This window comes from Coturnix japonica, chromosome 34, assembly GCF_054131305.1.
Source record: "Coturnix japonica strain WE chromosome 34, WE-NBRP24, whole genome shotgun sequence".
NCBI lineage: Eukaryota > Metazoa > Chordata > Aves > Galliformes > Phasianidae > Coturnix > Coturnix japonica.
The window spans coordinates 2,193,869-2,215,909 of NC_140696.1; the positions used below are offsets into that span (position 1 = coordinate 2,193,869).

General features: G+C 46.1%; 4 protein-coding genes across 5 annotated transcripts; 3 read left to right on the forward strand and 1 right to left on the reverse strand.

Moving 5' to 3' along the window:
- Positions 1-152: 152 nt before the first annotated feature.
- Positions 153-2,288, forward strand: LOC107324150 (T-cell surface glycoprotein CD3 gamma chain-like). The gene is made up of 5 exons (XM_015883885.2): positions 153-363; positions 685-903; positions 1,120-1,251; positions 1,616-1,659; positions 1,993-2,288. Exons 1-5 carry the CDS (start codon positions 168-170, stop codon positions 2,053-2,055), a joined length of 654 nt encoding a protein of 217 aa, XP_015739371.2. The 5' UTR covers positions 153-167; the 3' UTR covers positions 2,056-2,288.
- A 1,703-nt stretch (positions 2,289-3,991) lies between these two features.
- On the reverse strand, positions 3,992-10,051 carry CD3E (CD3 epsilon subunit of T-cell receptor complex). The gene is made up of 8 exons (XM_085525949.1): positions 9,576-10,051; positions 8,075-8,324; positions 7,841-7,949; positions 7,059-7,079; positions 6,552-6,755; positions 5,873-6,025; positions 5,039-5,085; positions 3,992-4,684 (listed from the first exon to the last, which is right to left on the reverse strand). Exons 3-8 carry the CDS (start codon positions 7,881-7,883, stop codon positions 4,628-4,630), a joined length of 525 nt encoding a protein of 174 aa, XP_085382075.1. The 5' UTR covers positions 7,884-7,949; positions 8,075-8,324; positions 9,576-10,051; the 3' UTR covers positions 3,992-4,627.
- Positions 10,052-10,864: 813 nt separating this feature from the next.
- MPZL2 (myelin protein zero like 2) lies at positions 10,865-16,161 on the forward strand. 2 transcript variants are annotated; one of them, XM_015883883.3, is made up of 6 exons: positions 10,865-11,146; positions 13,064-13,230; positions 13,731-13,941; positions 14,189-14,333; positions 14,701-14,791; positions 15,305-16,161. In XM_015883883.3, exons 1-5 carry the CDS (start codon positions 11,092-11,094, stop codon positions 14,762-14,764), a joined length of 642 nt encoding a protein of 213 aa, XP_015739369.2. In that variant the 5' UTR covers positions 10,865-11,091; the 3' UTR covers positions 14,765-14,791; positions 15,305-16,161. The 2 variants fall into 2 exon arrangements, with proteins under 2 accessions (XP_015739369.2, XP_015739370.2); XM_015883884.3 differs by having other exon boundaries at positions 14,704-14,791.
- Positions 16,162-16,311: 150 nt separating this feature from the next.
- MPZL3 (myelin protein zero like 3) lies at positions 16,312-21,949 on the forward strand. Its single transcript, XM_085525974.1, has 6 exons — positions 16,312-16,439; positions 17,209-17,375; positions 18,365-18,575; positions 19,206-19,368; positions 20,164-20,221; positions 20,807-21,949. Exons 1-6 carry the CDS (start codon positions 16,364-16,366, stop codon positions 20,831-20,833), a joined length of 702 nt encoding a protein of 233 aa, XP_085382100.1. The 5' UTR covers positions 16,312-16,363; the 3' UTR covers positions 20,834-21,949.
- The last annotated feature ends 92 nt before the right edge of the window (positions 21,950-22,041 follow it).

The window sequence follows — 22,041 nt, forward strand, 5'->3', positions numbered from 1 at the left end:
ATCCCTGGCCCCATTTCTGTGTCCCTCCTCTGGACACACTAACAGCTCCACGTCTCCACCTGTGTCCACAGTGCTCCATGTGAGCTGGCACAGCACGGAGCTGCAGCCCAGGTTTCTATGCAATAAGGGCACACCTTCCCCCATACCCCCCTGTGTATGTTGTGGTGATGCTGTCGTTGCAGGGAGGCCTCAGCCCTGTGTTTCCGCTGCCTGACGAAGCTCCGCTCTCCACCATCAGATCTCTCCCCGCCTCCTCTCCCCTGAGCAGCACAGAGTCGCCATCACTCACCATGTGGAAGGGACGGGCCCTGGGCACCTGGCTGCTGCTCGCCAGCATGGCTGTGGCCAAGTTGGGCATCCACGGTAAGTCCCAAAGGCATTGGGTGCTGCCCACTGACACGGGGGACGTGGGGATGACAAAGGGGCCAAAGAAGCAGTTCTGTGCTTTCTAGTGCATGGTTTTCCCTAGGAATGTTTGTTCCCCCTTTCACCCTTCACATTTCCTTTTGCTTTGCTGTTTGTGTTTTGCTCCTGACTTTGTTTTTAAGAGAAAGGTTTCACTCAGGATACAACTTAATGCGATGCTTCTACAGCAGCCATCTCTATGAAGGGCACTCAGGAGCTCTGCGCCACTGTGAGGGCTGAGAATGCAGCCATGAAACTCTGCTCTCCTTTATTTTACAGGAGCGAAAATAACTGTGAAAGAAGCCAGTGGGAAGGTGTTCCTGCAGTGTGATGCAAGCAAAGAAGAGCAAAAGAAAGGAATCAAATGGCAGAAAGATGGGGAGGATTTGGGAAACACGACACAGCTAGACTTGGGTGCAATTTACGATGATCCCAGAGGCACCTATAAGTGTTTGTCGGATGACAGAGAACTCGCCACTCTCCAGGTGCACTATCGAAGTGAGTGAAGCTCAATTTCTAGATCCAGATTCCAGATCTGGATCACACATGCAAACCAAGCTTAATCTCTGCTCTCTGCTGTCCTGAGAGTAGAGCCTGCCCGAGCTGGCAGAGCAATTTGGGCTCATATGTAGAGACAGCCACTGGGGTTGGAGGCCAGGGGCAGGTTGCTGGTCCTGATCGTGCTCTCAGTCTTTGTGTTCTTTATGTTTCCAGTGTGCCAGAATTGCATAGAAGTGGACGCTCCCACCATCTCAGGGATTGTGGTCGCGGATGTTGTTGCCACTGTCTTCCTGGCAATTGCTGTGTATTGCATCACAGGGCAAGATAAGGGACGCTTGTCACGAGGTGAGGGGAGAGCCTGCTGGCTGCACACGGGTGGGGACTGGGAGTGCCTGGGTGCCTTTGGGCTGCATGGTACCTGGGGACTTCCATCACTGCGTGTAGCTCAGTAACTGTGTGGCACAGGCACCAGCCAGCTGCCAGCTTGTCTATGGCAGCCCTGGGAGGGATCGGTCTGTGCTCCCTTTATGCCCCTTCCTGGGAGAAGCCATCAAACATACAGTGCTCTCCAAAACATCATCCCCAGGACAGCAGCTTTCTGCCCTATCTCCTAGAGGAAGTCAAAACAGCCATTTGGGTTTATTTGCCAATGCTCGCCACATTGCCCATGGTTCCTCCTGATCTTTGACAACAATCTTTCTTTATTTAGATTCTGACAGGCAGAACCTGATAGCCAATGACCAGCTCTACCAGGTGAGCAGGTGGTTATATTCCTTTGCGTACATACATGGGTGCCAGCAGCTCCACTTGGCTGCAATGACATGGCCACTATGGCAAAGCTGCTGGGGAGGTGGAATGTGGGGCTGTCACTCTCTGCTGGGAGGTGGTTTATAGCTGCCTCCCTCTGAGTGACCTGTGGGATGGTGCAGGCTCAGCTGCCCTCTGCCTGTTCCTCTCTGGGGTTGTTAAGCTTGAGGGGGTTGGAGGGAGCTTGCCAAAAACTTGGCAAAAGGGGGTCTTGGCCAGCTTCCCCCACAAGGCTGGATAGACACAGTTGTAGCTTGCCCTGCCTTTTTTCCTCTCTAGCCCCTTGGTGAGCGGAATGATGGACAGTACAGCCAGCTGGCAACTGCCAAGGCCCGCAAGTGAAGTAGGAAGGCACTGGGGCAAGTGACTCCTTCACAAGATGAAACCATAGCCAGTGCCAAAGAACACAAGCACCCTGCCCTGGCGCTGCTTTGTGAACTTGCTGATGGCAGAAGACAGTGTGGGTTTTTGCCTGGAGAGCCCTCCAGCCATGACGGGCTGCTTGTAGCACTCTGCTCTCTCCATGATGCGTTGTATTTCTGTATTCCTCTCATTAAAGACGATCTTATTCTATAGCCTCCCTGCTCTATCAGTTGTGTTAAGGCCTGGGGAGCCGTGCAGTCACTGGAGGAGGTGTGCACTGCCTGCGATCTGCTGGATCCCTGCAGAGCTCTGAGGTTTCTACCTGCTCTCATAAGACACTTCTGCCAGTGCAGGTGGGCACCCACATCTGTACCACTCCTGTGTGCCCTGATCCAAATGGCATCCAGATCCACTGCTGAAGGTGAAGCTCGGGGACCTTGTGAAGGGAGAAGCTCGCTGCTCCTGGCTCATTTAACTCCACTCTGGGGATCAGGGCCACCAGTGTGGTTCACAGCAACACTCAGCAGAGCTGACTTGTGGGATGACTGGTCAAAATCAGAGGCTGACTGTAACCAGCATCAGCTTAGCAGTTTGAAACCTCGGAAACCAGGTCATCTTATGTGCCAGTTGCACACACCTGTAGGTTTTGTTTTTCTCCTTTTCTAAGAATCTGTGTGCTAAGAATCTAAGGCTTTAGAGAGCAGTAGGCTGCAAATGTGACTCAGTGCTTTAATGCAAGTTCCAAAAGGGTTTGTGCTCAATTCAGTTTCACAGTCAGTTAGAGCTGGTCTCCAATCTGCCATATGTGGCACAGATAACAACACATAGGCTGTGTAAAGCTGTGGGTGCAGCTCACGTGCCCTTTCAGGGGTCGCCATGTGTTCAGCCTTACAGACAGTGAGCAACAAAGTGACCCATTTTCCTGTGCTGTCAGCTGTTTGTACAGTATTTTACTCTTCACATCTTAGTGGCTTTTCCCCTCCAAACTGCTCAGGAGCAGCATTTCCAGCTAGTCTGCATTGTGGGAAGATCCTTAGCACCTCGAGATGCAGAAATGCTTCTGTAACACTGCTAAGCTCAGAGGGATGTTGTCACTGGATGTGTGCTGATTCCACTGAGGTAAGGAGAGAGTGAGGTGGCACTGGTTGAGGCAAACACAAGGCAGACATGCAGCCTTATAGATGGTAGATGCACCAGGGCACAACTTGAAGCAAAATTTAGTTGTGCTTCTCATATCCCACATGTGGCCATGGTCTATATGGCTGAGCACTTCCTTGGGCAGCACTGGTATGTTGGGGACGAGGACGTGACCCAGAGTGGATTCAGAGCATCTGGGGGTAAGTGCTGGCTGGGTCTTGCAATCTCTCTCTTAGACATTTAGGGCTTTGTATGGTAAAGCCTCTGTACTGCCTTTAAAACCACATCCTGCAGGGTATGTACAGCAGTCTGAAGCACAATCCTTGCTAGGGCGTTCATCTCCCTTGTGCTGAAACTCAAGCTAAACCACCCACAACCCCCACCACTGCTGCTGTTTCCTCTCTTCAGAGCTGTTGCTTTGCAGAGCAACAGAAATGTGGCTTGCTCAGTGAGTCTTAGGCCAGAAGTGTTTCCATGCATCAAAGCACCTCTTGGGCCTTTCTCCTTTCGTTACTGCCAGTCCCACTGTGCTGCTTTGGAAACTGCAGCTTTTCAAATCATGCTGCAGAGAGCTGCTATGTGTTTGGGGCCAGCCCCACTCCCAGCTCCTCTTCATCCTTGCGCTGAGGCTGAGCTCTCCAAGTCATGGCAGTGCATTTCTATGTAGGTCTCTCCCCCCAGGCCCACAGAATCACAGCCTCACTCTATTCCTGAGCTGGGAATTCAACACAAATTCTTTAATAGAAGAAAGAAAACAAACAAAAAAACCCACAAGGAATCTTTTCCGCTGCATATCTGGGGATGCTGGCTCTCATTTTATTAATATATTACAATTTGGAAATGTATATATATACATATAAAAAGCTGAAACAGACGTTTAGCAAAGTAGCCTGACATCTTTCTAATAGAACCCAAGCAGAGCTCACACTCAGCCAACGACTCAAATCTTCTAATAGGTTTTTGGGTGACTTGGGAGAGCAGGACAACATCAGAAGCAAATCCCTCTGAGAAGGACCCTCATTTCATGCACCAGCTGCCCAGGGGGCAAAATTAGCAGTGCACTTGTGCAGGCACTTGTGCCAGAAAATGAAATGGGAGGGAAAGTCGGAGCGTGCAACTGAAGCAGAGAGGGAGGTTAGGAGGTTAGCAACCATGGGTGAGGCTCCAGGCCTTGAGTGAGAAGGAAAACTTCTCTGTCAACGGGCTTGAAGATTTCTTAGCCCTAATGTCAGACTGAAGGAACACTGCAGGGTGGCACAGCATAGGGCAGCAGGACGCCTGTCCTGTTTACCTGCTTGGCTGACACCAAAGCACCTGAGCCTCAGTGGGTCTGCAGAGAGCCAGCAGCAAGCTAGCCAGAAGCACTCAGTTCTTCTGCCTCTGTTTCCCACCCAGCCTGCTATCTGGGGGAATTTCAGAAGCCCCTGTGTTCCAGGCCTGCATACACTTCTCGTTGGCCTTTCCTGATGGGCTGTGGAAACAGAAGAGACGTTAGGTCAGGGATCCTCCTTAACACACCCTCCAAGACTCCAGGCTCTTAGTCCATAAGTACTCAGAGAAAACCACAACAGAGAGACCAGGAACAAAGTGCTGCTTCGGCAATGAGCAGTCTGCAGGAAACTGCATTTCTGCCCCTGACTCCCCATGTCATCAGAGAGAAGGGCCTCCACCCTCCCCACCATTTTCCTCCACACCCTGCAGAGCTTGGAAGAGGACTGGATGTTACATCAAAGGAGAAAAACAGGACAAATGCTACAGATCCCCAGCCACGGCCATCCCTACCTAACCAGCAAAGAGAGGTGGAAAAGATGCAGGTACTCCATACCTCGTAGTCTGGGTTTGGAACAGGGGGAGGACGCTGCATCTTCTGAGCTGCAACAGAGGCAAAGAGGGGTCACCCATGGTTCCTCTAACACAGTATGAGGGGCTTTCACTGAGATGATCCCAGGGTAACACGTACCATGGGTAGGCTCATGTGACTTTGTTACGAGCTCAGAGCTTTTAAAGACCCAACTGCTGCAGCTCGGAAGCCTTATAATCATTTAGGAGGAAATCAGCTTTCTTTTTCAAGAAGAAAACACAAAGGCCCTATGACCACAGGCATCTGCCCCACAGATGGATACCAGATCTATACCCCTCTGGCCTGGCAAGCTGAATAAATGAGAACACATTGCATTTGACCCACAGGCAGCCCCCTGATACAGATATCACCACTGACACTGCCTGAACAAATCTAAAGAGGCATCGTGATGACCCCTCATCACTTTACCCCAGCATTTACTATCCATCAGCCCCACTGCTGGACCACCAAAACAAGGCCTCAGAAGCCAGAAATTTGGATGCAGTGTTTCAGTAAGTCATGATGCATCTTCTGCTTGTGTTCCTGGTTCTGGATCTTTGAACGACTGAGACAGATGTGGTGTTTGCTTCATCACAGCAGCCTGTGAAATGGTTTCCTACAGGCAGGAAGCTCCTGTCACAACATGGCAGCCCATACAGAAGTCAGCCCAGAGCAACAGATGTGGCATAAGGAGTGGGGTTTGGCGAGGCTCTGGGGGCTTGTGGGAGGCAGAGGGTGCTCCATTTCTCAGCAAGGACAAGTGTTTAGTTTTGCATGTAGTGCACACTGCAGAGCAGACACATCTGAAATGGCTCTTACCTCGTGGCCGACTGCCAGCAGCAGCTCTAGATTGCCCCTTCTTGTTTTTGCTGAAGTAATGGACCAAAATCAGTACCCCCAAGGTGATGAGAAGATCTGCAATGATGATCCCTATCACAGTCAAGGTATCCAGCTCCTCACAGTTTGTGCACACTGCCAGGAAGGAATACAAAGGTGCTCAGAGCCAGGCACGCTGCCTTTGCAGCAGAGGTCAAAGGGAAAAGCCACGTGTCCAAAACATCAGTAAAATGCTTTCTGCTCATTATGTTCGTGTTTGTTACTCATCCACTTAATGCTAGCAGAAAAGATGGAGCTTGGGGTGAGAAGGAGCAAAGAGCAAACAGAAAGGAAGGAAGAAGGCATGGGGCCATTCTATCCCCACTCTGTTTCAGTCTTCAAACAGTTCTGGGGGCTGATGTGTGCACCATCTCTACTCTGCTGCTCTGCATTGCCTGCAATGTAAGACATCTCCTAGATCTTTATTGCTCTTCTCATGCCGATCTGCCTTTAACCTCTCCCTACCTATGCTGAATTCTACACAGTGAATGTAAAGCAGCTGCCAAAAGTGCCTCTGCAGAACAGCATTCGCTCAGCCCATCTCAACATCCACCTCCAAGAGGTGTTCACTTTATCTTTAGCCCATGCAGCTTCTCACAGACTTGAGTGCTTTTTCACTCACCTTTGGCATTCAGATACATTGCACGCTGCTTATTATCATTTCCTTGACAAGTCACATTGAGAGGAGAGCTGTCATGATTCTCTATAATGTACTTATTGTCAATTTTTTTTTTCCCAGTTGGCATCCATTGTATTTCGTCTCCAGAGACGGGACATGTGATTGTCACTGTGGTTCCAGAAATCTCCACTATGAATTCATCTTCGACTTGGGATCAATGAGAAGAGAAACCACAATTACAAGGAGATTCTGACAAGCTTCCCTCCCCCTCCCCACCCCCATGATCCCATCCAATTTGATCTGCTCTACCTTTAATTTAAATATAGAGTATAAACTCTTCTGCATGCATGTTTTCTTTTAGTTTCCACACTGAGCACTTTGCAGTACTAAGCAGTAACCATCCCAGGATGTCATCATAGAATATTCAACTTCATGTCAGACAGTGTGGCCACACACCACTGCTACATTAGTTGTTTAAATCAGTCATGAATACAAGTAAGATACACTTACCCTCCTGAGCTGCTGCACCAGCTACAAAAGAAAGAATAACGTGTTAATCAAATTAGCTCTTGATATTATATACCTTTAAGGATCTCCTTTCTGAATTCAGCTTCTTGAGAAAGATCTTCACACTCATATTTGTGCTAAATGAAACACTCTGTTTTCTAAGACAGGATGTTGTTTTGAAGTGAAGCCTTTTTCTTTGGAAGCCATTTTAAACAGACCACGTCTGAGCGGAGGTTGGAATGATTTTAAAGCCCACTTAGAAAATGGTTTCTTGTCAGGAGTACACTCAGCAATTCTGCTTTATTACCGTGGATCAAAGAAATGCTGCTCAGTTCAAACCAGTAACATGGAAAATGCTGCAGTTCCCAAGAGAGCAGCGGATCAGTGCACAGAGTGGAAGCTATACACCACCATCACAGAATGGTTGAAGAAAAGTGCACAGATAAAGTGTAAAAATAAAATAAGAATTTGAAGCTCGGGCCATTACAGTTCACACTGCTGTGGGAGGTAAAGCCTCATCCTCAGCTCTTAACTTCATCCTAAATTCCCCTAAATGTTGGTGACCATGCGCTTTAGCGGATCAGCGAGCAAGCAGAAACTGAGTATGGAGCCAAGCCTGAAAGGACCGGATCCTCATTTCTTTGCCCTCTGAGAGGAGCATTCACTCTGGAAGGCAGCAGTGGTTTCAGCAGATGTGGCTGCAGGTCCCAAAGCAGCCGTGCTGCCATGCGTTGTGCCCTGCAGCCCCTCCCCATCCCTGCGGGAGTCCATCCCGCTCCACTCACCCACACACAGCAGGAGGCCCAGGAGGGGCATCTCACACCTCATCCTTGTGCTCCTCCTTCTCTTGCTCTTCTCTCTTGTTCCCGATCAGATTGGCATCACTGCAGCTGGCTGCGGAGGAAGACAGAACACGTTGGCTCTTCAAGTTCTTGCTTACAAGAAAGAGGCCCAAGAGGTTTTTTTTTGTTCCCAGAACTGTGTATGGCAGTGAATGGAGCAGTGCCAAGGAGTCTCACTGTTTCCAGTGAAACCTGCAGGCAGCCCAGAGCACGTGTGATAAGAAAAACCCTTCTCAGGAAGTGTGGAGGCTCAACATGTCTTCATATAACGTCATTGACAGCAAGGGGTGGCTGCTCTGCACCAGCCCAGTTGGAGACCTGCTGCTCAGTTACATACACAAACCTGTGCTAGTTTTACCTTCAGGACCTTCCTAAGAACTTTTCAATGTATTACTGAAGTTCAAACTTCTGCAAGCAGCCCAATGTACTGAAGGAATAAACAGAGGAACCAGACATCATAAAATGATTTGGATTGGAAGGGACCTTAAAGATCTCCTAATTCCGACCCTCTGCAATGGACAGGGACACCTCCCACCAGACCAGGTTGCCCACAGCCCCATCCATGACCTTGGGCACCTCAGGGATGGGGCACCCACAGCCTCTCCGGGCAGCATTGCCAGAGCCTCATTGCCCTCATCATGGAGAATTTCTAACTAATATCCTGTCTAAATCTACCCTGTTCTAGTCAGAGCCATTTCTCCCCGCCCTGTTGCTACACTCATAAAAGCTGACTTTTGAAAGGCTTTCCATGACTGGGGATGAAGAACCCGAGTAAAAGTTCAGGTTCCACTAGAGGGGGCTCCTACCCCTCCGTCACTCCCTGCTCTCACCCCAGCCCTCTCCTGCCCTCACTGCAGAGCACAGCAGAAGGGAACTTTCTCCTTCCCAACCTCCCAAAGATTCCCATAGGGCTGGGGCTGTCCCATGCATTGCTCCCAGCAGGGATGCAGACATGCAGAACGCACCGCCTTTCTGTTTTCCTGTGCTTGAAGTATGGCAGAGCTGCTCGTACAAAGGGCACAAAGATACAGGGGATTTTTTAGGGTACCTGTCCAAAATAGACACTATATAACCAGACAAAACTTCCTCCTTCCACAAGGGTGCACTTTGTCCTCAGTCTGCCATTCAGATCTCAAGACACTCCTTTTGGGATGGGTGAAGCTGCTTCCTGCTCCTTGCAAAGAACTTATTTACTTACATAGCTAATCACATCATGGCTTTTGTTCAATTGATTGAGCTGCTCCCATTACCTTTCAGCCCTTTCTTTTACTAATTTCTGCGTCAAAGCATTACTAATAATGGTGCCTTGGACTTGGTTCTCTTAGCAGTTGGAGTCGGTATGTTTTGAAACAAGAAGCTGAAGGTGAGTGAGTAAAAGGTTACAAATAAAGACCAGCACAGACTTTCCTCCCCAGTGCTGGGCATTACACTAATGTAGCCATGAATAATCAGTAATACTGCTGAGTGACCAAAGAGCAGTTGGAGGAGGAAATACACTGGTCCTACATGGGTTACCTGAGGATAAGTTGCTGCTGTGCAGGAAGGAATTAAGAGGTGCCAGCCTGGTCTGTGGGAAGACACAAAGCTTATGTGATGCCTTGTCGTAATGAAGCACAACAAAGCACCCGAGTCCTAAATTGGAAATTCCTACAGCTTGACTTCTGGATGAGCCGATTACCTGTAACATAGATGCACTAATCCCTGTGCTGTCGGGGATGCCCCAGGCTTTCAGTGATCAGCATGGAATCGGTGACATCCTGTTGCAGGGAAAGCCATGAACACCTTCCAGAAACCAGCCCAGCGAGCCTCTATGAGCCAAAACCAAATGACAGGCTGAGAAGGGAGCTGTGGAGTCTTGCTGCTCTAACCACACAATTGTGCTTCTGCCTGAACATGTGTGAGGGAAAGCTGTGCACCTGGATCCACTTGGATCTAAAAATCTAAAGAGGAAATCCTGCTTGATTATATGGAAAATACGAGTTAATGTTGAACATTTGGTGCTTTCTAAGCACGAGCTGCAAGTTACATGTTCTGGAAGCAGGATGTATTTGAGTTCCTCTGCAGTGAGGAGGGCCAGGTGAGCCTCAAACACCGCTGCAATGGCAACAGTTCAGCTTCTTCCAAATCAAGAAGGACTGGACCTGTCTCTTGCACCTAAGGAAAGAATCTGGTGGTTAAAAATAAGAGCCTGTGCCAATGCTCTTCAAGTTCAGACCTGAGACAACACAACCGAATAGCAATTAGCTCTCCTAGGGCTGTAAGAGACATGCAAACCAGGCACTCCTACCGAACTATCAACCATAGCAACAGCTGACCCTTCCAGCATACCCGACTTGAAAGCACTGAATATAATGCGCTCAGATAGTGCACACACAGTGAGCTCAGTGTGTCTGAGACATGTCAGTCTTACACGTGCTAAAACACCTCATTCCCGCTTCGGTAAGGCTGCAAAGGCAATTAGCACCAGACACAATGAAAGTTCATAACCTGGGATGGCTGCTTTGGAGGCTGGCCAAGGATCAGACACAAGCCCAGTCGCAGCCAGTAGCAACTTAAATGCTTTTATATGATTTATGGCCTTTGAATGCAAACATCCTTCTATTGCTAACGCACATGGACAACTCAGTTCCATGCATGAAACGTGCCACTGGGAAAAGGTTTTATGTCCCATGGAGTTTCTCCAGCTCCTGGTGCCATCCACAGGCTGGCAGTTCTGTTATCTTTCTGTTTGTTTGATTGCTTGTTTTTGCTATAGTTTGCAGCTTTTTAATCAAACAAATAGACTTCATTCCTTCAGGCTATCTCTAAACACCTCAGGGCAAACCGATGTTTAGGTGCAAAATGCCGTCCCACGAGAGGGGAGTGGTTTCAAGTGGAACCTGGGAGGAGGGATGATTGCAACACAAAAGAGCAAGGGAATATGGGAGGTAGAAGAAATTAATCTTACCTTGAAAATCTGCCTGCTTTACACACAGAGGTGAGCTGCCTGGCTGCCGCACCTCACCTACTGTGCAGGGCAGTGACTCAGGCAGGAAGAGGTGTTCACATTGCCTCCCAGGCCAGGCTGGAGAAAGGAATTTACTCAACCGTCCCGGGAAGGCTTTGAGAAACTCATCTTTTATCCAGTTACCAAGAACCTGAAACAAACTCCCCCCTGTGCTGCTCAGCCCGCAGAGCACGGACTTGTCTTCCCGATGCCTAACCCCACCTGGCTGGGGGCTGTGCTCATCCTTGGGGTACAGCTCCGAGGTAAGGAAACCTGACGTTGTCTGGCTTCTGTTGCCATCTTGACTTTCCTCTTCTCATCCCCTAATTATCATCCTCCTTAAGGCAGCAACTTTACAGGAGTCTTGGATATTGCTTGTGGATGATTGCTGGGATTCTTTTGGTCCTGGGTTCGCTTGCAAGTGACAAGAAGCCATTGAGTTTCTGTGACAAACAGGCTCAGGTGTGTGCGGGTGGAGGAAGAACACTGATCTAATTCTGAGCTCTGGTTACACATCCTTTCCCCTCTTTGATCTTACCAGGAATCCAGACTTTAGTGGTTTTTTTCACTGTCTTTGTTACCAGACAATCACAGTCTGTTATCAGTGTTCCGTTTAGATAAATGACAGCAATAAATAACCATGGCAAAAAGAGTCACTTGAATTGGCAGTGGTTGATATCAATGTAACCAGGATCGAAACTCAGTGTGGGAACAGCACGATCCTCCTTATGAAAGGTGCTGGAATGCAGACATTCCCAATAATCTTTCTCATAAAGAAGAGTATTTTTTACCCTTAGACCCCACAGTTGTTCTCTTTAAGAAGTTTGAAGTGAAAACAGGAAAATTCAATGTTTAATCTTCAGGAGAGAGTCATGATCTTTGCCAGTGACGTTATGAAATGTGATCTCCTTTGGTGCTTTGGTATTTCACGTATTTTCTCCTCTGAGAGAAGAAATTCTTTAGCTATAAATTACATTCAAATACAGGAGCATTTGTTGTCTTTGCTATGACAACCCCCGATAAACACTTTTTCCTTGAGTCATAAAGAGTGGGTTAAATAATTTTCCTAAAGTCATAGAAAATCATTCATCTTCTCTTCTTTTTCTGCTGTCTTTCCTTTTCCCAGTGGAAATTTACTCATTAACCCAGAGGGACTGTGTCGGTTCAGAAGTCTGAAGCAGGGAGGGAAGCAATGATGTGATCACAGGGGAGAGGGGGGAACAAACGTGGGAATTGAGAGCACCTGCTTTCTGTGTCTTTTGTGGTCACTTTTGCTGCTCTTCTCTATGTCCTCTGCCTTGATGTGAACTTACTTTTTAACAGCAGCTCTGGTGGTTTACTTAACAGAGGATGTTTGTTTGACAAACAAATGTTTGCAGGTTTACCTTGAGGATTTCCTGTGTAGATTCTCAACTTGATTTGCCTATAATAGGTGGTGTTATTAACCTCCTCAACAGACTGCTCTTACTTAGACTTCTTATTACTCAGAGTAATAACACAAAGTGGATAGGAGAAAGTACAGGGGTGGGAGGTGGTGACTGTTGGAAGGTGCTTAGCAGTGCTACTATAAGGAACAGAGATGCTTTTCTGAGGAAGTCTGCCTGGGGAATTGAGTACAGTAAGGTGTAATCACTTGTGATAATGTGACCAGGACAAGCACATGAAGTTATGTGACATCTTTTGTGTCTGTCAGATAGAAGCTTATGCAGCAAGAGGGCTGGCATTTACTGTAGAGTTGCACCTCCTAGGTGTCATTTGCTCACACATGAAAAGAGACGTATCCTTAATAAAACAAACCAGCGTCTTTTCCTGCAGGCGAGTCCCTCTCAGAGGTCCCTTCTCAACTCGTTATTAGATCTGTCAGTATCTACCTGTAGTCACAGAACTACAAAGCAAGCATTGTCCTAGCAATGTGGATGAAAGCAAACTACCGTGAAAGCAGCAGGGTGCAGCTCCCATATCACCTGACAAAAGCCATGAAGCACATGGGATCTTTTGGGTTCTGCATACACAGGACTGCCACAGTCAGTAATTAAAGTGGTGTGCTTTTAATTGTTAGGTTAAACATTAACAGGGACAGATAGGGCAGGCTCCTGCTTAGAACAAGCACAGATACATGATGAGATTACTCCAAGACAGTAGTTTTGTTTACTTCTAAACTCTTCCTATTTTCCCTGCAGCACTGTGGCCTGTTGCAGCCATAGAAGTTTATACTTCTAAGGAGGTGGTTGCTGTGAATGGAACTAACCCACGGCTCAAATGCACCTTCTCCAGCAGCAGCCCTATTAGCCCACTGCTGTCGGTGACCTGGAACTTCCAGCCTGAGGACCTGAGCTCTCATGAGCCAGTGAGTGAGACCTTTATGCGCCATTTCATTGATGCACACTTTGCTCACATAAACCACTCCCAGCACCCAGCACTGGCTGGGTAACAATGCCAGGCGTGGGTCTGGACACGCACAGCTGAAACACACAAGTATGCACATCTCGAGCCTTTTTTTGCTGTTCATGAGGATTAATCTAAGCAAGAAGTTTTGTTTGGATAACCTTGTTCAAGAAAGCCACTTTCTGCTTAGTTTGGGGTAAGCAGGGTAGCAAGGGACTGATGAAATTTTACTTGCTGACAGCTGAATCCCATTCCTTAGCTAACATCCTGCACGTGGTGACTTATGATTTTCTTTGGCCAGCATGTCAGGACAGGCAGGTCAACAAGTACAGTAGCATAAGTGAAAGACTGTTGAACAGCCTAACAAAGCCTTAGGCTTGAGAGAACTGAGGTTGCATGGCTGCTGGAGCATTTTGAAATGGTCTTAGGTTCATCTGAGAGAGAGTCCTCTCTTTCTTCTAGGTATTTTATTATCTCAAGGAGCCCTACACGCCATCCGCTGGGCGGTTCAAAGGGCGAGTCACTTGGGATGGGAATATCGAGCGGTATGATGCTTCCATCATTATCTGGAATTTACAGCCCACTGACAATGGAACATTCACCTGCCAAGTGAAGAACCCACGAGACATCGATGGCACCATTGGAGAAGTGCGACTCAGAGTTGTGCAGAAAGGTGAGAGGCCAAGAACCCTATGAGAAGCCACGTGAGCATAGTGTAAAACAGTGGCGGGTCTTCCCCCATACATGGAAAAATGAATGGAAGAAAAAGGGTTATGAAGTGAAAGCATAAGGAAAAGTAATGGATATAATGGAAAAAAGTGCTTAAGAGAAGGTTATGTTTGTGGGAATGGGTACCCAACCTCATACCGAATGCACTCAATGTGTCCCTCTTGTTCATCCACCTATTTCTCTCCATGCAGTGAATTTCTCAGAAATCCACTTCCTTGCTATAGCCATTGGGGCTGCGTGTGGACTGATGATCATTGTGGTGACAGTTGTGATTGTCTGTCGACATCGTCGGAAGAAACAGCAAGCAAAGACAATCGAGGTGGCAGACACTGAACTGTAAGCACAAAAGGGGAGAGGGAGAAAGGCTTCTGGGAAAGCTTGTCAAATATATCTTCACAGGCATTCTGAATCATTAGCTTGGGCCCTATATTAAGCATCTACAATGCAAAACTGCCAACATAATTAGCAATAATTGGCTGCTTACTTGCAGTCAGAACAGAGCCCAAGGGACAAATGAACTTCTGAGTCCTCATTTTGCTCTTGTACTTCGAGGTGGCTCTTTACTCTGAATAGAAGCCCATACAGATTCCTGTTATGTTGCATGTAACTCAGAACCTCACTGCTGCGCAGGATATCTGATGATGATTTTCTTCCTCCCCCCTCCCCTTCTTTTTTTTTCTTTCCCTTTTTACTTTTTTCATAGCAGTAGAGAAAAAGAGAAGCTGAAGAATATAGAAGAAAAGGAAATCACTCCATTAGAAGACTAGAGGTCTCTGATAGCATATACATTGCAGGTATCTAATTAAACATTCTCTAATTAATGTCTTGGTGTTACTGCAGACTTTCTAGACAGTTTAATTTATGTATTTCACTACTATTCTGCAGTCACCAGGCCACAGTAGCCATAAATATGAACAACTAAGACCACAGACAGATGTTGCTCTTGAGGAACCTTCAAAGAAAGACTGACAACTGAATAGGCAGTGGTGACAGAACTTAACCATAAGAGAGATTTCTCCACCTTATTGCTGCTTTCCATGTTGTGCTTGCTTTGTGAAGGGAGGAATGAATTCCCTTTCACTAGTTTTGAATATGCTTTTTGATTCATTTAATCTTTATTTCCTTGTAATCACTACAGAAAGACAGAAACTCTTTCCAGATTTGCTGGCTTTGCTGAAATATTTCAGACCAATTTTTCCCCATTCAATTTCTGAGGTCAACAGATGCTTCTCCTATGTTTGTTTTCAACAACAATCATAAGTAATGAATCTGTTTTGTTTTTCTTTTCTTCTAATCCTCCTCCTCAGGTACTTCTAAAGCAGATGGTAAAAGCTTGTAATTTTGGATCTTAGTACCATGCTGAATTACAGACGCCTGATGCTAGAAGTGTGGTATCCCTGCTCAACCTGTAATTCCTGCAGGAAAAGAGAGTGACCATAACATAAGTTATAAAGTGTTATTTCCTTCACTGAAGAACAACAAGAGGCCCTTGTCCCATGAACAAGGAACTGTCCTTAATCTCCACGGTTGCCAAATGTGAACAAATTGGTTGTGAGGATGAAACGTCAGTCGGTTTGAACGAGATGAGTGACTGGATAGATATTTGCTGAGCACCTTAAAAACCAAAAGGTCCATTTGTGCTGCCAGATTATCGCACCCTGTTATCACCTAAAGGAAGACCATTGGGTGAGGGATCGGAGGAGCTGCTACAATGTACTTTTAGCCTCTTTGCTACTCTAAGTGGAAAGTGTTACAGATAAGCAATGTCTGCAGTTTCTTGTTAGGGATAACAGGACCAGGGGGTGTTTTTCACTCTAGTAGGCTTTGTCCTTGGGATAGCTGAGAAAACATCCTCCCACTGACACAGCTCTGTTTATATGGATGCTGCTTATATACCACCAGCACATCTCACTCCTGTCAATCCATCTATTCAACTCATACCCTGTATTTCCATCAAACCTCAAGCAAACGGAACCCCAGCTCACTAAAACCGCTGAGCTATTCCGGTGTTTAACCAACACTAAATCAAAATATCAGCCTGTTTATTTAAAGTGTAACTTTATGGCTTTATAACTCCGCGTGTAACACGCTGAGCGCGTTATCTGTTTGTACAGTTTTGTTTTGTGTCACGTTCGTCATAAATAAACTCGGTTTGTGGATAGAATTGACAACGTTATTACGCTGGGGATATTCACATTCCACACGAGGCCTACAGGCCTGCGCCTGAGAGCCGGCCCAGGTGAGAGGCGCGGCCTCGTTGCCATGGAGACACAGCGCCGCCATATTGGGGCCGTCCCCGCCCTCACCTGTTCTTCCCGCAGGTGTGCCGCCATGTTGCGCTCCTGAGCGGAGCCGGCGCGGCCGGGATGAGGGACGGCGGTGGGACGGTGCGGATCGGCAACGTCGGATTTCTCCTTCCCCGGGGGGCTCTGCTCCTGCTCGGTAATTAACGGGAGGGGGGGACGGGACGATAGGACGAGGGGGAAGGGCTTTAAGCTATAAGGTGGGGGGCTGCGGGTTAGGCTAGATGTTAGGAGGAAGCTCTTTCCTTAGGGGTTGGTGGGGCGCTGGCACTACTGCTTAGAGAGCTGTAGGTGCCCCATCTCTACAGGCATTTAAGGCCAGGTGGGATGGGGCCCTGGGCAGCCTGAGCTGGTGGGGGGCATCCAGCCCCCAGCAGGTGGTTAGAACTGGCTGATATACAAGTCCCCTCCCAACTCACTTGGGTTGTTAAGGCAGGTTTCCCCCTTGGCTGGAACACTGCAGTAAGGGAATGGAGCAGGAATTGTGTGGCACCCTGAAAATAACAAGTGAAGGGTATTTGCCAGTGTGGTGTGACTCTGAATCCTGTTACCAGCTCCATCACTTTGGTGCAAAGGATCAGAACCACCTGGAAGCAGTATAAGTTTAGCACACTGTAATTCCCCTGGGTTTGCTGGTGGAGTTTCTTGTCTCTAAAACCTCTCCTACCTCCATTTATAAGTATCTGCAGGCTTTTCCAGGCTAAACACTTCTTGGGATAGGGTGCAGTCCCATAGAGTGTATAGGTTAGGAGTACAATCTGTCTTTCTTTACATTTCCTTATGGTGCTGGTAGTCGTTGCTGAGCTTCCATCTTTATACTGCACATACATCGGTATATTTGGGGCATCACTGCTTCCACGCCTCACAAATAATCACATAATCCTTATCTTTTGGGCTTCTTCCATCAGGTGTCTGTGGTGCTCTTTCTCTGGATATTAAAACCAGTCCTGAGGTGCGAGGTTATGTGGGTGAACAAGTAGTGCTGAAATGCTCATTCAAATCCAGTTTTCCCATCACCGAGAGTCTGACGATAGACTGGACTTACCGGCCCCTTACTGGTGGTCGTATGGAGACGGTAAGTGGAGCAGGGATTCTTTTCCAGCTGGATGTTGGCCAGGTCCCCATGCACATTGAAAGTCTGGTGGTATTTTTCTGTTTGCCTTGCTGTGCTTCTTTGTTGCTTTAAAGGTTGGGATTGTCCTTGTTGTCTCCTCCATCTGAAATTGCTCGTGTGTCCTTTGAGCAAGAAATAGTTTATTTAAATGCATAATAATGTAGAAATGATTAAATAAACCTTTGGATTCTGACATAAGAGCTAAATTGTACCCTACTGCTGTACTTAGAATGACTGTAAAACATTCAGTTGGGAGCTTGATTGGAAACAAATGTGTCCTGCTAATTTGGTGACCGGATCTACTCCTGATATAAGAGTAGTTAAAATGTTTACAAAGATAGGCATCATCACTATCTTCAGACTGTCTCTGAGGTTCACGGGTTGCTGCTTTATCTCTGTGGTAGCCCTTTGAAATCTATATATAAATACACAAATCCGAGCACCTGCTGGAAGTCTCATTCAAGGCAGAAACTGAAAATGTCTATCTTTACAGTTAATCAGTGATTAATGCTTCCTGAAGAACTTGAACTCTTTATAATGTTCTCCTATCTGGAATAAAAGGATGCTGCCTGTATGAAATAAAGTCTGCAAGTCTTTACAGATAGATTAGTAAGTGCACAGGAAGCATTTTAAGAACTATGATGCTATCTTGCATGAGAGAAGGAAGGTGCTCTACTTCTTGGCTGTATATCTGTGGAAGAGAACAGCCTGGTTAGAAGGGTGATGGTGACACATGAATGCCAGGGCTGGTAGATAGAAGCTTTGGAGAGGTAGTGAAATGCAGCTGATTCATAACTAACAAATGGGGACTTGGAGATCTCTCCTGTATAAGTGTTATTCTTTCTGACTTGTTAATGCATATTTCTTTGTTTACAATCCAAGAAGTGCTTGGCTTTGTTTTCTTAGTAGACTGTTTTACTAGAGCAATTATTGCCTTTCCCTCCTTTCAGATTTTTCACTATCAGTCTGTCGCATACCCACCATCAGTGGGAAAGTTCAAAGACAGGATATCCTGGGTTGGGGATGCTGCTAAGGGTGATGCTTCCATTGCTATCCAAAGCCCGACTGTGAGTGACAATGGGACGTTCATCTGCAGTGTGAAGAACCCTCCAGATGTGTACCATAACATTCCTCAGACTGTGCTGATTGTTACTGAGAGGGGTAAGCCTTTATTTTAACATTCTCTCACCTATGCGATACAGCTGCATTGTGGCTCTGAACCTTAACAATCTGGGCATTGTATTTGAAGTTGTTCCCTAGAATTCCCTGTAATATTTTCAGCAAGAGCTACCTCAGCTGCTGCTCTTTCATTGTGAAACACACTGAGAACCACTGAATTTGCTGGGGAGAGGAAGAGATGGGAAAAGCACTGGTGGTAACAGAAATTGAAAATGGGCTTTTGTTCAGGAATACCAGTCTTCAAACATTGCAGTAAGTTAGATTTTGGGGAAATTCTGGTCCAAAAATAGTCACACCACACACTGATTTTTTAGTCATTCTTAATTTCATCATCTGCCTTACATGTGAGAACTGCCCCAAATGTGTAGCTGAGATGGGCTGATGAAGTTACATCATGACCTGCCTGTGTAGTTTTATGCACATGAAGCATCCTACTGTGCTGGATGTGTGCTAAGAGTCTTACAGATTCAGCAACAAGCTGTTTCAAAACTGACAGCCCTGTGCTGTATGTAAGAAGGATATCAGTCTGTCCTGGATGCATATTTTTCACAGAGCTTTAAGAAAGCCGTATTTAAATGGTTACCATGGGGCTGTTCTTTGTCTATCCTGCAGGCTTTTCTTTCCAACTGACTTCAGTGACGCTGCTATCCATTGTAGTATTTATCCCTTCCACTGTTGTGGTTGTTCTGATGTTGGTGAGGATGGGAAGGAAATCTGGAGTGATAAAAGAGAAGAAAAAAACTGGCTACAAGAAATCCTCTGTTGAAGAATCTGAGTAAGTTCTGTCTGGAAACTAAAGCTTGTTCTTCCTTAGCTTGTAGATACCAGCCATTGTTTTTCTAGTGTTCTTCATTGCATAGCTTTCAACATCTGCATTTAAGTAACTGAATGAGCATAATTTAGGCCGTGAGCTAAATTATTGTTACTTATCTTCACGCTTTACATCCCTTTTCCTGGCTGCAGAATGAGGCCATGGAAGTGAAGCAGTCTAGGGTGTCTAACCTAGTCTTTCACTTCCCTAGTTAAACTTATTTCAGCTTAAATCGGCAAAATATTTTGCTGATGTGGGCTTAGTTTTGTAGTTATTCAGTCTATGTTTGGTTACATAATGCTAACTGGTTTCTCCAGTGATGGCCCAACCCAGAGCTGCCAAGTGTTGAACAGCTCCTTAAGGCTGGATTCCCTTCTGAATTGGAGAGGACTCTGTGCTGGGAGTGTTTTTACTACAGTACCACACCAAACACTAGAGCAGCCCTGCAGCTGCTGGAATTGTACCTGTTTTTGCAGAGAACTCACTCTGTGCTCATTTGTAGTACTGTCTTTTAATACAACACTGATTATTGTAAAATTGTTTCACCTGAATGGCAGCTCTTGTTAAATGCAGTAGCTACCTTTTGAAATAAGAAACCCGACACTTTGTATTCTTTTTGGGCTTGCTATGAAGTCAAAGAGATGATGGAAAGCCTTGAAATTCATTTTAATAGGAGTAGAAATCATGGTCAATAATAGAAGAGATATAGTTTGTGTTTGGTGGAAAGGCCAGCCTCATCCTGTGCTTGCTGCTTTCCAGGTCTGAACATACAGACAGCTGCATGGGGAGACTCAAAACCTGGTGTCTGAACTGTATGGTAAGTGAAAGTTGATGTCTTTACCATTTTATTTTCTCATTATCAGTACTGAGAGGAGGTGCAAGAACATAATTTCTCAACTTTAGAGACTTCAGTCTCATTTGGCTGTGCTTTTACTCCTTGCTGTTTTCCACATATGAGGGCAGCAGAGCTGGGTTGTGAAGATGTCAAGGAGCGATTGCTGTGGTTGGAAAGATAGATGGGGATCTGAAAGTATGTGGCTGGTCATAGCTGAGTTACACAGCGGTCTGTGCTGCTCTGGATCCCCACTGTAGGGGGCTGGGATGTCTTTTGAGGTGACGTCTTTCTGTGCTTAAGTTTTTCTTTTGCTTAAGTTTAATCTGCTGCTTAATTTAAAATGCATTTCATGTGTTAATGGAGCAGTGGCAATTCACCTGTGTCTATGGCAGTCCAACAGATTTAGCTGTCAGTGTTTGTACAGCTACAAGCTCTGAGACTTGTTCAATCACACCAGCAGCTTGGAAAGTGTTTAGGCTCTTGTTTGAAACCCAACAAACTCAATTTTTTTATCTAACTAATGTCTTGGTACAGTCTTAATGTCTCTCTCCATTCCCCCCTGCTTAGGACACAGATGAGGAAGACCCATACTGATGAAGGATCAAACATATGGATAAAGAACAAACTTAAAATGCTGAGAATCATGACTAGACAAGTACAAAGGCTGCTGCTTAACAGCGTGGATTGAAAGAGCTGCTCTCATCTTGGTATACTGGAACAACGATGCTGATTAGATAGTTCACTTCTAAGCACAATGTAATGATTTTTGAAATCCCTTTAAGTTTTTTGAGGGAGTGGAAAAAAATGAAACTCCAAAACCTCACTACTTCAGTGCCTACAGGAGCCTCAGTGCCTGCAGCTGTACAGGTTTTTTCCTACCAGCAGTCTGACAATGCTCCTTTCTTAGCTTACTTTCTAACGTTTCCTTTATGGTTGATGATATCCCTCCTTTCTTGTGCCCTTGAACTCCACTTGCCTGAAGAACAGAGTACTCCAGAGTGACACGATCTCTCTAAGACAATCATCATTGGGCACTGACAACATATTCATCTCAGTTTTTGAGCAATGTACTTGCTAAGGACTTAGAGCAGTCTGATTAAGTTGTTACATGGCATCCTTTGTCTCAAAGCAAAGAGAACCTACTGTTTTTTAATTGTTTCCTTGCTTGAGCTGCCACTTAATTACAGGATCATCATTTTATTCCCACTGTTCTCTGATTCAACTGCACAGCAGTGTTACCTTACTTTGATTCTTATTTGTCCAACAACTGCATCACTGGGCTCATCTTTTACTTACACTAAGCACAATTCATATACAGCTTATTTTATAAATCAGAAATGCAAATGGGGACTCTATGTCTGGGGAAACACAACCCCATCTACCTCAACCACTGACTCAAAGCCTTGTCCAAAGGGACTTTCTGTGTTCAGAACAATCGTGTTCCTCCTCTCTTTCAGGGAAGCAGTTAATTTCTGGGAAGCATTGAAACATGTCATTGCTGTCCTGTAAGATTGAGAGCACCTTCTTGCCAGCCTTGTTCAATAATGGATTACAGGGAGCAGTGGAATTCTTCTCTAATAGTTGAAGAGCTGCTGTTTTCTGCTTTATTTTGGTATATGGCATTGGTTGAATGGTCTCCTTTCATGTATGTGGGATATGTTTACTGTCTACTTTGCACTGTTACCAATAAATTGCAATGCTTCATTCTAAGCTGTGGATATCTTTATTTGGCTTTGTGTAGGTAAATGTATTGGATTCATAAAGCTGCCATCCTAACTTGTTGCTTGCTGAAAGGAATTGTG